Here is a 12,879-nt window from a genome sequence, read left to right on the forward strand (position 1 = left end):
GCCGATTAATGAGCACTGCGATCAAATTTTACCTCAGACGAAATTCTGCCAGTGTCACACAATCCTGCAGTGTGACTTCTACGACGACAGTCAAATATCTCGGTTTTTCAAGACAAACTATGACCAAAGCGAGAGCTAGAGATTTCTTTGTAGCCAGCATTTCAGTCCCATGTGTAATGGAGCTCACTGTCACCAAATGCGTCATTCATTGATGATATAAAACTCCGGACGAGTTTTCTTGTGCGTCTGTTTTTAGCAAGGATTCACTATCGTGCAGTCTTACATTAATGGCAGCTGAGATCTTACAGTGTGACATGGCTTACATCGGGGATCATGTTTGTACAGTGGGACAAGGGACATTCGCAAAGGATTTTGAAAAATCGCACAGTGTGGAGGACCCATTACTTAGCTGGATTTGATTGTTGTAATTGTAACACAGAGCAGTTAATGATCCAGGGTTATTTTGTTTATATAAAATAACAAATATAATATAAGTGAAATAATTTTGTTATTATTTCACTGTGTTTTATATAATTAATATAGTTATTAATATAACCAAATGTGTTTGTTATATAATATGCAATATTATATATTAATTCTAAAGCATTATAATAAAATAATAAAAATAAAAGCTTAAATGTTAATGCATTTCAAATATATTTATTTTATTGTCATCTCAAACATGGATCTACACTCAATTAATTTGCTTCAAATAAACAATATAATCCTTATTCTCAGTGAATAAAGATTACTTATTAAAAGAAAACATTGAAAAAAAAGATTACACAATAGGTGACAATATGCACTGTTATGTAAATCGCCATTAAACAAAAGAAGAAGTAGAATGGCGCGCTCTTTCTTAGCGTCTGTTTCCATGGTGAATCATTGATTTGTTGCTGTGTTGACAATGTCTTGTGTGTTAACCAGGAACACTCTGAGTTTTCTGAACTTACTCCGTGACCTCGAGTAACCAAGGTTTGGGTTAATCAACCGAGAGTTTGCGGTACATGTGACGGTAAGTTAACCTTGCGCTCTGGAATACAATCCTGGACGTGATGTCATAGCAACAGGTCGGTAAGCTTAAACCTGCTTGAGAGCAGCATATTTCATGTAAACAGGATTAAATTGCATCCTAAAGTGAGACTTAAAATTGTCCCAGCCACTGCTACTTTATTAAAAGAGTTCCTTACTGAACCAGGGGCAATAATAACTTTAAATAATAATAATAATAATAATATAAAAGTTTATTTGAAAATAATAGTATAATGCTGTGTAAAATGTGCGTATTTATTTGTGATGGAATAATTACTTTATAGTTGCACTGGAGATTTACACATGTTGTGCTTTCCATCGTGCATTATTTTGAATGATGATGGATATTATGGGATGGCTTGATGTAGCACAAGAGATGCAGATAATTTGATCTTGACCATTAAGAAACTTCAATTAATACTGTCATGTAACAAATCTGCTTCAAATTGAATTAAACATTAAATTACAGCATTGAAATAAAAATGTAAAATATGTACAAATACTATAAAATCGTGAATGTAAATATTTGGGAATCATGTTCATCAAAATGATGAGAGTTAATCTAACACTAGGGATTTTGAATTTTATATATATATATATATATATATATATATATATATATATATATATATATATATATATATATATATATATATATATAAACAACTAGGGACAAGAGCTTTATCTAATGCACTAGAGACTCTGCCACATAAACAATATTATAAGAAAGGTTCTATATAAAATTAAAAAAAAAATCACACCAGAGTTTAACATATAATAGAAAATGTGCACGTGATTTGTTAATAAAGTAGATATACGTTAGTTAGTCTTGTTTTGTTGTGTTATCTGACACAAAAACAGTTCAGTTTCATAAACCCGGAATCCAGCATAGAGGGGTTCAGTGAATGTGGTGTTGATTGTGTGTAAGTGTGTGAGTGTGTGTGTGTCAGAGACACTGTAGAAGGACAGAGTGCCAGACGACCAGTCCAGATACACTCCTACTCTTTTAGACAGTGGTGAAGGAACTGATAAGTCAGTACGCTTTTTATCATGCCAGAAAGTGAATCTGTTATCAGAGCAATCCAGACTCCAGGATTTATCATTGTATCCAAACCTACAACGACTCCCACCTTCCCTGCTGATTCCTTTATAAGTAACTGCTGCATGACCCCATCCACTCCATTCAACCTCCCAGTAACAGCGTCCAATCAGGCTCTCTCGACACAGAATCCGTTCACCACCATCAAATCTCTCTGGATGATAAGAATATGGCTGCGGCTCTTCCACATATGTTGCCTTCCTGTTTCCCTCAGACAGAATGATGTAAGAGTTTGCCGTGTTTGGATCCAGTGTGAGATTACAGGCATCTGAACGCAAGAAATGTCTCAAAAAATAATTCACAACACTATTACATTTGTGAGAGACAGATTGATAAACAGGACCTACATTTTTTCAGACCAGGTGTAATTCTGAAATGGCCTCCATGATCCAATCTAGAAAGAGACAAATATGCAATTACAAATGCCTAATTATGATTATTTAGTAATACATAATATATTAGTGCAAATCTTCTACATAAGTTCAAGTTATAAAATGAATATGAGATATAACAAAAAAATGTTATTGTATGCTGCACAAAATTTAAAAAAAATATTTGATATGTAAATAAGGATTGTAACAAACATAAATAATAATGGCCAATGTTTTAATTAAAAAGGAGGAATTATATCCCTCTGAAAACATAATAAAATGATTTGAAAACTTCTGTCACACAAATTAAAGTATTAGACTGCCAAACATACTTGAGTATTTGCAGTGAGCAGTTTGGATCCTTCAGTTTGTCCGAGAGTAGTTTCATTCCTGAATCTCCAGGGTGATTGTAGCTCATATCCAGCTCTTTCAGGTGTAATGGGTTTGAACTCAGAGCTGAAGACACATAACCACAGCCTTCCTCTGTTACCATACAGCCAGACAACCTACATAGAGGGAAATTAAATCAGAGGTCAGAATTGTGTTATATTCAAACAAACAGGCCTGTGTAAATAAAAGTTATTCATATACATTGTTTTATCAGTTGCTACATTTTAATTTAATAAACACTTTACAAAGTGCAAACTTGGTTTATCTCTTAATCTTATCTCTTCATGAACTTTTCTCAAAAGTAGCATCATTGTGGAGGTGTTGAAGTGTGAATAATTGAATAATGTACAGTACAGTCATTGAGTTTGAAACATTGTCTTGTACTTTGTGTACATGCATTCTGTACTCATCTATTGATTAAATGGTTAATATTTTTAATATCTGTCCATTTTGCCTTATTTTCAAAATGATATCTGTGTATGTAATTATAATAAAAGGAGTTTAAGGGTCAAGGGTTACTCTTTTGCCGCAAGTCGGCTGTGTTGTCCCTGAGCACACTCACTACATGTGTTGAAACTGACAAAACGTCATCTCTTTTTAGAGTGTAGAGACAATTTTGCCTTCTGGTTTCTCTTGTGAACCAAATGCATTTAAGTTGTTTTGAGCTTATATCTCAAGAACGCTTTTTCCCCCAAATAGGTAACAATGTCACCTACTGGTCAGGGAGTGCAACTATATCAGGCTTGTGCACAATTCAGAATTGAATTGAGAATGACTCCTGAATTACAATTTGAATTTAAATTAAAGGAAGCAGAATTTAAATTCAATAAAAATTCAAAGTAATTCATATACATGTCCATCTTGCCATAGCAGCTTCCTCTGCACCTGTTGAGAGAATCTATTGTGTTGCAGATCTTCAGACCAGAACATTGAAGACTCAATGATAAAACATTTGAGGAGCTATTGAGAATTATATGCAAGTGTTGCTCAGTGAGTTTTGCACTGGAATAAATAATACCTGCATTTACAATAATTTCTTTGAAAAATAACATTGTAACAAAATAAATTAAACAACATTGAGGAGGTAATTTATTTCACGAATTTGACCTTTATCCTTATTTAAGTTGATACTTAAAAATAGAGTGTATATTTTCTTAATAAAATTGTAGTTCAGTGTTGTATAGAAAATATTGAGAACATTTCACTAATAAAACCAAGAGATACATTTTCCTATTTTTTTAAGGAAATGTGAGCAATCATGACTCGAAGAACAAAATAAGATGATAAAATTAAGAAGAAAAAAATAAAATTATATGTGAATAACTGCAAGTATCATTATTATGAAGCATGTTGCTTTGTTCAATGAACAATAACTTTGCTAATGCTAGTGCAATACCAAGTTTGTTTCTACTTGTGCTAGCAGCAAGCAGTCTATTAATTGTATAACATAACTCAAAGTCAAATATAAACTGGTAATTTCTGTTTATACCCTTTTTTAAACTTAAATTTAAAAAGCACATTCCACTAATAATATTAATTTCAGCATGTGCTAAAAACTAAATAATCTAGAATATTTACTTAATGTATTCAGGTGGATTCCACAAAAAAAAAACACCCATAAAATTACTTAAATAAAATTACTTAAATTGAATGGAGGCCAATTCTGAAATTAGGAATATTGCACAAGCCTGATTTTTTTTCTCACAAAGTTGGCTATATTGTCTATATGCCATTTACATTTAATTGTACTCTAGTTAATCTTTAAATTGCTTTAGTGTTTTGACATTTAGTTTAAGCATTATTTGGTGTAAGCCTTATCAATACCATGTTATATGACCCGAGAGAACTCAAAGACAGTGGTTTTATTTATTTTATTTTACATTTATTTAACCAGGTTAATCAGTTGAGAACAGGTTCTCATTTGCAACTGTGGTACTGAGTTCTCTGTGTTAAAATGGTCAAAAATGCACATATTCAAACACATATTGGTGTAGAAGGTTTTGATCTTATTTATTTTTTTATTTTTTTATTTTTTTAATATTTTAAATATTCAATGTATAATTAAAATGTTGTGTTAACATGTTTTACACACCTCAGTATCTCCAGCTTACAGTTTGGACTCTTCAGTCCACCCGACAGTAGCTTCACTCCTGAATCCTGCAGGTCATTGTTACTGAGATCCAGCTCTCTCAGGACACAGTTTGAGGATATTAGAGCTGATGACACAATTTCACAATCCTTATTTGGGAGATTACAGCAAGCAAGTCTGTGGGATATAGTGAAATAAGATGGTAATTCAATGTTTTAACCAGAATATTTATTCATAATTAATCACTCACAAAGCTTTCCTGCAGTTGATCACAGCTGGTATCAGTCTTCTTCTCCCCTCATCTGATGTGTTGTATTTCTTGAGGTCCAGCTCATCCAGCACCTCCTCTGAGATCTGAAGCATGTAGGCGATTGTTGAGCAGTGAGTAGGAGAGAGTTTCTTCTCTGAGTGTTTGTCTGATTTCACAAACTCCTGAATCTCTTTGGACAGAGTCTGATCTTTCACTTCCAGCAGACAGAGGAACAGATTGATGGATCTTTCAGTGGAGAGTCCATGTCCATATTTGATCTTCTCTTTAATGTACTGTGTGGTTCTCCTGATGCTCTCTGAGCTATTCTCTGTGTGTGTCAGTAGATCCTGTAAGAGTCTCTGATTGGACTCCAGTGAGATGCCCAGCAGGAACCGCAGGAACAGGTCCAGCTGACCATTCTCACTTTTTATGGCTGCATCTACTGCTCCTGTAAGCAAATTATGCAGCTCAAAAAAGGTTAGTGTCTCCATAATTGGGCAAGAATTGTAGTGAAAAACAAAGAAAGCTGCAAGAAACTCCTGGACGCTCAGATGAATGAAGCTGTAGACTTTGCTCTGATGAATCACAGATTCCTCCTTAAAAATCTCAGTGCAAATCCCAGAATACACTGAGGCATCAGTGATGTCTATACCGCTCTCTCTCAGGTCCTCCTCATAGAACATCACATTGCCCTTCATCAGCTGTTTGAAAGCCACTTCAGCAAGTTTCACAATCACTTCTCTGTTGGACTGCAGGAGTTTCTCTGGATCTCTCTCTTCATACTTCTGATTCCTCATGTTGATCTGAATCAGCAGGAAGTGGATGTACATTTCAGTCAGAGTTTGAGTGATTTCTGCACTCAGATCTTCTTCCAAGAGCTTTTGAAGCACAGTGGATGAGATCCAGCAGAATACGGGTATGTGGCACATGATGTGGAGGCTTCTTGTTCTTCTGATGTGTGAGATGATTCTGCTGGCTTGATGCTCATCACTGATTCTCTTCCTGAAATACTCCTCCTTCTGAGGCTCATTGAATCCTCGAATTTCTGTCAAATGGTTGATATATTTGAAGGGGATCTGATTGGCTGCTGCTGGTCTGGAGGTGATCCAGATGAGAGCAGAGGGAAGCAAGTCTCCTTTTATGAGATTTGACATCAACACACCCACTGATGAAGTCTCAGTCACATCAGAAATTTTCGGAGCATCTGAAAACATCAGTGTGATTCTGCTTTCATCCAGACCATCAAAGATGAACAAAACTTTACATTCTTTATAAATCTTTGAGTCCAGATCTTGAAGTTCAGGATGAAAGTCCAGCAGAAGTCTGTGAAGACTGTACTGATGATCTTGGATCAAGTTCAGCTCTCGAAATGGAAGCACAAACATGAAATCTATTTCCTCATTGGCTTTTCCCTCGGCCCAGTCCAGAATGAACTTCTGCACAGAGATGGTTTTTCCGATTCCAGCGATGCCTTGAGTAAGAACAGTCTTGATTTGGTCTTTCTCCTCACATCCTGGTTCAGGTGAGCCTTTAAAGATGTCATTGCAGTAGATTGGAGTGTCTTGTGAGTGTTGTGTTCTGGCTGTTTTCTCCATCTGTAAAACCTCATGTTCTTCATTCACTAATTCCCTCTCTCCGTCTATGATGTAGAGCTGTGTGTAAATCCTGTTCAGGAGGGTTTCATTGTCTTGGAGTTTGTTTCCCTCAAATAATCTCTCATACTTGTCCTTCATGCTGGTTTTGTGCTGGTTTTTGACTCTCTGCAGTTCTCCAGTCTCCAATGTGTGTGTTTGCAGGACTGCTTCGGTTTTGATCAGGCTGATGGGAGTCTGAGAGTGGGGTGTTGAGGACGGCACAGATCTGATCAGCCCTTTTGTATCTCTCCTGCAGAGATTACAAAGAAAAGAGCAATACAAAATTACAATGACTGTCCGAGTGCTTCAGAAATATATCAGTTACCAGATATTATTTTGGTGCTTCTCTTCAAACTGCACCCCTGTACAGTACTTTTTTTTGTTAAGTACAGCAACTACTTGTATTTACTAACAAAAAGTCAGAGGTCACTGTTCTTTCACTGAATTTTAATGACTGCTGCATGGATCTGTTGCTCTTCAAATGCACATCACTGGGCTCTGGAGTCTCTGATCTTTGTGCCCTGTTGACACCAAAAAAACAAAAAAAAATCCTAGCAAGACTACAGTGAATTACAGATGAGTTACAGGTGCACAATGGAAGGGCAAACAAACTTTGCCGTTGAAGACCATTATATGAAATAAAATCCTGAAATGTTTCCCTCAAAAATCGAATTTCTTTATGACTAAAGAAAATCATGAACATATTGAATGGCATGGGGGTGAGAAAATGATATGGACATTTTTATTTTGAAGGGAACTAATTAATTAAATACTCAAAATAATTATATGCCCTATAATGTCACAAACAGTCTGAAAAAGAAAGGGCATATGGCTTTAGAACAAAACCAGGGTAGTTAATTAACTAAATTTTCATATATATGTCAATTAACTCTGTAGTGTAGTGTCTTTCCTTTTGAGTAAATAAATAGTATATCATAATATAAAATATCAGTTTTTGCAAATTCCAAGGTACATTTTTTTAGGAAGATTGAGAAGTTCATTCCACTGGTGAGACAGTGAAAGTTCAGGAAAGTGATTTTGTGCTTCTTTGTGATGAACATCAAGCGTCACTCAACAAAAACAAGGCTTCTGGAATGTCACTTTGGATTAAAACGTCTGATAAATGCAAAAATATTTCCTTACCTCGGGTCAGAGGTCACTGTTTCATCACTGAGGTAAGGAGGATTAGTCTCCATGGACTGATTACTCTTCAGAGACACACAGCTTGATACAGGAGATGAAGAACTCCTTTTAGAGGCAGCACCATCACCATCTTCCTTGACATGGAGACTCATTTTAAAGGCACGGTCCCTCCCACTTCCTTTTCACAAAAAAAGTTCTGTGATTGATCCTACTCAATGGAATCAAAACTATAACACATAGATTTGCAAAATAAAATAAAGTATTGCAAAAATAAATATATAATTAATTGCAAAAATCAATGACAGGAGTAAAAGAAGCTTAAGAACTTTGATCCTATTTTATCAAAGATATTGATTTAGTTAATTTGCAACATTTCTTTTATTCTGTGTTTCAGTCAAGTGTGTGCTCGTGATACCATTTCCCCTTTGCACTTTTCTGTGCGTTTCACTTCATGATTTGGAGGTGGAGTCAAGAAAATAAGGGATTTTTTTTTTTAAGGGATTTTACTTAAATGTTAGACTTTGACCTCAATTGTGTATTTTAGCTCAGACAGACAATCATATGACAAAACCATATCATCTGCAAAGAGGAAGTGATACAGTCACATGGGCGATGGGCAATGAAAAAACTAAAGATTATTGTTCAGATATGTCATTCTAATTTGGAATTTAAAAAAAAGAGAGATAAAAAGTAATGTTAATATAAGAAAACTGATGTAAAAATGTTCTTTATAGCATCATTACATTTCTATTTAGATATTTCAAATCATGGTGTTTGGAACCTTATATATATATATATATATATATATATATATATATATATATATATATATATATATATATATATATATATATATATATAGGTTATATGCTATTGACAAAAAGACAAACAAAAAAAAGTAATCTGGTACAATTTAACATCAAGAAAGCTCAAGCTAAAGTTTAGTGCAATACAAGTTAAACCCACTACAGTTTAACTTAACATCACAGTATCTAGAAGTATATGTATATAAAACAATTATACATGATGTTTTTAATAATTATCTTTATAAGGTATTATATAGCAAAGATCTGAGGAAAAATGACAAAAATGTAATGATCCATTTTAAAATCCCAAGTAAAGAAAAGCAAAAAACAAAACTAACTAATACTAATAATTGTATATGACAACATGTTTACATGAAGATTAATTTATGAACTTACCACAGAATATGCAGCTGTCCAATGCAGTGTTAACAGGTTTAAAGCTTCAGAATCCCTTTTTCCTTCTTCTTCTTTTTCACTTTTGTTTCTGGTGTGAAATCCAATCACAGAAGGACGCTACGGGAAGGGGAAGCAACATGAAGAGATAAAGAGATTAAAAAGATGTGGCATCTGTCCCTTCAAGTGTTCATCAAGTGTTTTCCAAACAGGCACATTATGAGAAGAAAAGGCTGGCACTCCTCGATTAATACCAGGAGAAATCCACAGGGAAGATAATGCAGTGCTGGGATCCAGAATGACAGACACTACAAACTAAGACAGAGATTAATCCTTATTAATATATGAACATATACTTTATGTTTTACGCTCTCTCTCTCTCTCTCTCTCTCTCTCTCTCTCTCTCTCTCTCTCTCTCTCTCTCTCTCTCTCTCTCACACACACACACACACACACACACACACACACACACACACACACACACACACACACACACACACACACACACACACACACTCACTATAGGTGACGACCATCAACATCATCTTCCACAATGAATTTCATATTGGTCACATGATCAGGGAAATTATTCAGATACCCAAACAGCTTCTCTGGCTTCTGTTTACACTCTCATATTATAGGACAACATCCAAAAATCAGGATAGATAGACGACGGTTGCTCTAGATAAAATAGATAAAAGATGTGGTTATAGGTAATAGGGTTGCTAGATGTGGCTAGCTATGCAGTTACTAAGACATTCTGGGTGGATGTTTTGACTGTTACTAGGGAGTTGCAAAGGTTTATTTATATTTATTTAACAATGTGTGACAATCTCTATCATTAATCTTTATCTCTTCTTCAGTCGCCTTGATGGTGCTAGAAATGAACTCAATCAGTGTATTCATGTTTCCCTCAGAACTGAGTCTGTGTCTCAGTCTGGAGAGTTTGAATCTAAATGACACAATTACACTAAAGAACATGCAACATGTTATATCCTTGATACGAAGTAATGAGGAGGCATTCGAAAATCAAGAACACTTTATTTTAACCACAGCAGGTAGTATAGCCGTACAGCGCATGCAATAGTAGGTGGTTTCACTCTGGCTTCTTATTCTCTTCTTTCAACATACCCTAACTCAAACCTCTACTGCCACCTACTGGCCAATATGCTCAGAAGAACACAACAAGAATGAGAGCATGCAGCTTACATGAACAAACTACAAACACACTCATTAGAAATTATAATATACCATATATACTTAAAGCTCGGTGTTCTTCATGTGTCAATGGTCTTTCACTCACGGCTCACAGCGATCAGATGATCCAGACAGAATAGGGACAGACTCTGGCCATGTCCCACAGAGAGATGGATGTCCTGGACACACAGACTCATAGAGACAGCGACTCCATCGATTCAGGACATGAGAGAGGAACCATTGAAGATGAAGAAATAAAACAGACGCAAGAATTGAGGAGATCAGACAGTGTGTGAGTATGACTTCTGTCCACATTTACATTTATTCATGTAGCAGACACTTTTATCTAAAATGACTTACACATGAAGAATACAACAAACAATTCATCATATGGAGGCAATAACACAAGAACAAGCGCACAAGTGCTAAGAAAAAAGTTTGAAACCTCATTCAAAACAGTACATATTTTATACCGATTTCATCTGCCTAACATATTGAACGGAGCGAGAAAACACACTGACCAATTGACCAAACAGTAACAGTTTATGACAATCCAACATGATGACACTGAGCCTGTGGATCCTTTGAGACAGTGACAACATCTAGAGCAGATTTTATAAGATCACACGAAAGAAGGAGTGTTTCTACAAACCAACACCTTTGACTCACTGAAGTCTCCTATGACCAAAACAATGTCCCAACAAGGACTTCTGATACTGCCATTTTTGTGGGGACATTTTGTTCACATAACGTAGGGCAGGGTTCCTCAAGTCCAGTCCTGGAGGGCCACTGCCCTGCAGAGTTTAGCTCCAATCCTGATCAAACACACCTGAACAAGCTAATCAAGGTCTTCAGGATCTCTAGAAAATCACAGAAAGGGTTAGTTCACCCACAAATGAAAATTATTTCATTAATTACTCTCCCTAATGTCGTTGCACTCCATTGGCATTCAGTACATTCCCACTCACATATTCTCCTGCTTGTGTCAAGTTCATGTCAATAACTTGGTGGATAAAGTTGGGCTTGTTTTGGGCCCCCACCCCTTTTCCCCAGCCCTCTAGGTATTCTTCATACCTGTAACAGAGAAGAATATTAAACAGATGTCAGAAAATCCCTATAGCCTCACATGTTGTATTTGAAACTACTCTTTACTCATATCAATGTTGTTGTGTTAATATTCATTGTCTATTATACACTACAGTATCCGATAATACATTTTTATAATATTTTCAATGCTTCAAAAGGCATAAGAAAGCCGTTTCCCTCAAGAAACTGAAGTCCAATGCTTTATAGCAGAGGTTTTAAAGTGGGGACGGGGACTCTATGGGGGCCATGGCAAGCTGGCATGAAAAGTATAGCAAAACTAAATAACTGAATAAATTAAATAATTAAAATAAACCAAATTAATATGTGGCCCATAATGGCCCTAAGTTTGGGCTAAAATGACCCATGTCTATTTGAAAGTGGAACTGTTTTGCAATATGAGGTCAGTACAATACAGGACTGAAGCTGCTGTGCATTGTTCTAGTGCAATATTCTGTTGAAATACAAGGATTTTTGAGAAAATTTACATTTTATAAAAGAGGTTCAAATAAATACAAATCTTACAGACATACATGATTTGTATAATTATTTCTGTGGTAAGAGGACTTGAAATGACTGGAAACTAAAATGGTAGGACTTTGGACTCGACTTGAGACTTGCCTCATCTTTGACTCGACTTGATTCGGGACTCGAGCGCAAAGACTTGAGACTTACTTGTGACTTGCATAACAATGACTTTGTCCTACCCGGTATTTTGATTATCCCAGATGATTCCAAGAATGTTTAAGTCCAGAGAAATAAGCAATGTTTGCTCACTCAATGTATTTGTGTTGTTATAAGGTAACTTGTTGCAATAGTCAGTAATAAAACAAGAATAAATAAACACATTAGAAGCAGTAGCATAAATAAATGCATTATAATAAAGATTAATTAAAAGAATAAAAAAAAGAACAAAGACACATTAAACAATGCTGTATATTTTTATTAAATTAGGATGTGCTGTCATGGTTCAAAGATTTTAATGAACATAAACAAACAAAAAAACAGGATCAAAATAACACTGAAAAAACACAAAAGAAGAAAACACGGGTTACAGAGAAAACCTGCATGACATTAAACATGACATAAAACAACGACTGACAAAGAACTGAATCACAGGGGTATAAATACACACAAGGGAACAAGGCTAACAAGATAACAAGGGGAGAGGTGAATGGGAAACACATGGGAAACTAATCAACATAAAAACTACAAGAACTACAAAACCCCACAGACAGGAAGCAGGACACAGAAACCAATGCACAGATAACTTCAACATAAAAGTCCCACAGCGTGTCAGACACAGAAGAGATGTGACGTGCAAGAACCGCTGTGGAAATGTGTAAATCGTCTTATTCATGTATTGTCAAACTGCACCTTAATGCTAAAGCA

At 35.4% G+C, this 12,879-nt stretch overlaps 1 protein-coding gene across 1 annotated transcript; it reads right to left on the bottom strand.

The window, feature by feature from the left end:
* Positions 1-1,836: 1,836 nt before the first annotated feature.
* On the bottom strand, positions 1,837-9,248 carry LOC137072663 (NLR family CARD domain-containing protein 3-like). Its single transcript, XM_067440566.1, has 7 exons — positions 9,211-9,248; positions 8,009-8,186; positions 5,232-7,115; positions 4,985-5,158; positions 2,835-3,008; positions 2,479-2,525; positions 1,837-2,399 (listed from the first exon to the last, which is right to left on the bottom strand). The coding sequence occupies exons 2-7, from the start codon at positions 8,158-8,160 to the stop codon at positions 1,852-1,854; spliced, it is 2,979 nt and encodes a 992-aa protein (XP_067296667.1). The 5' UTR covers positions 8,161-8,186; positions 9,211-9,248; the 3' UTR covers positions 1,837-1,851.
* Positions 9,249-12,879: the final 3,631 nt, after the last annotated feature.

The sequence above is a fragment of the Pseudorasbora parva genome, chromosome 4 (genome assembly GCF_024679245.1).
Source record: "Pseudorasbora parva isolate DD20220531a chromosome 4, ASM2467924v1, whole genome shotgun sequence".
Lineage (NCBI taxonomy): Eukaryota > Metazoa > Chordata > Actinopteri > Cypriniformes > Gobionidae > Pseudorasbora > Pseudorasbora parva.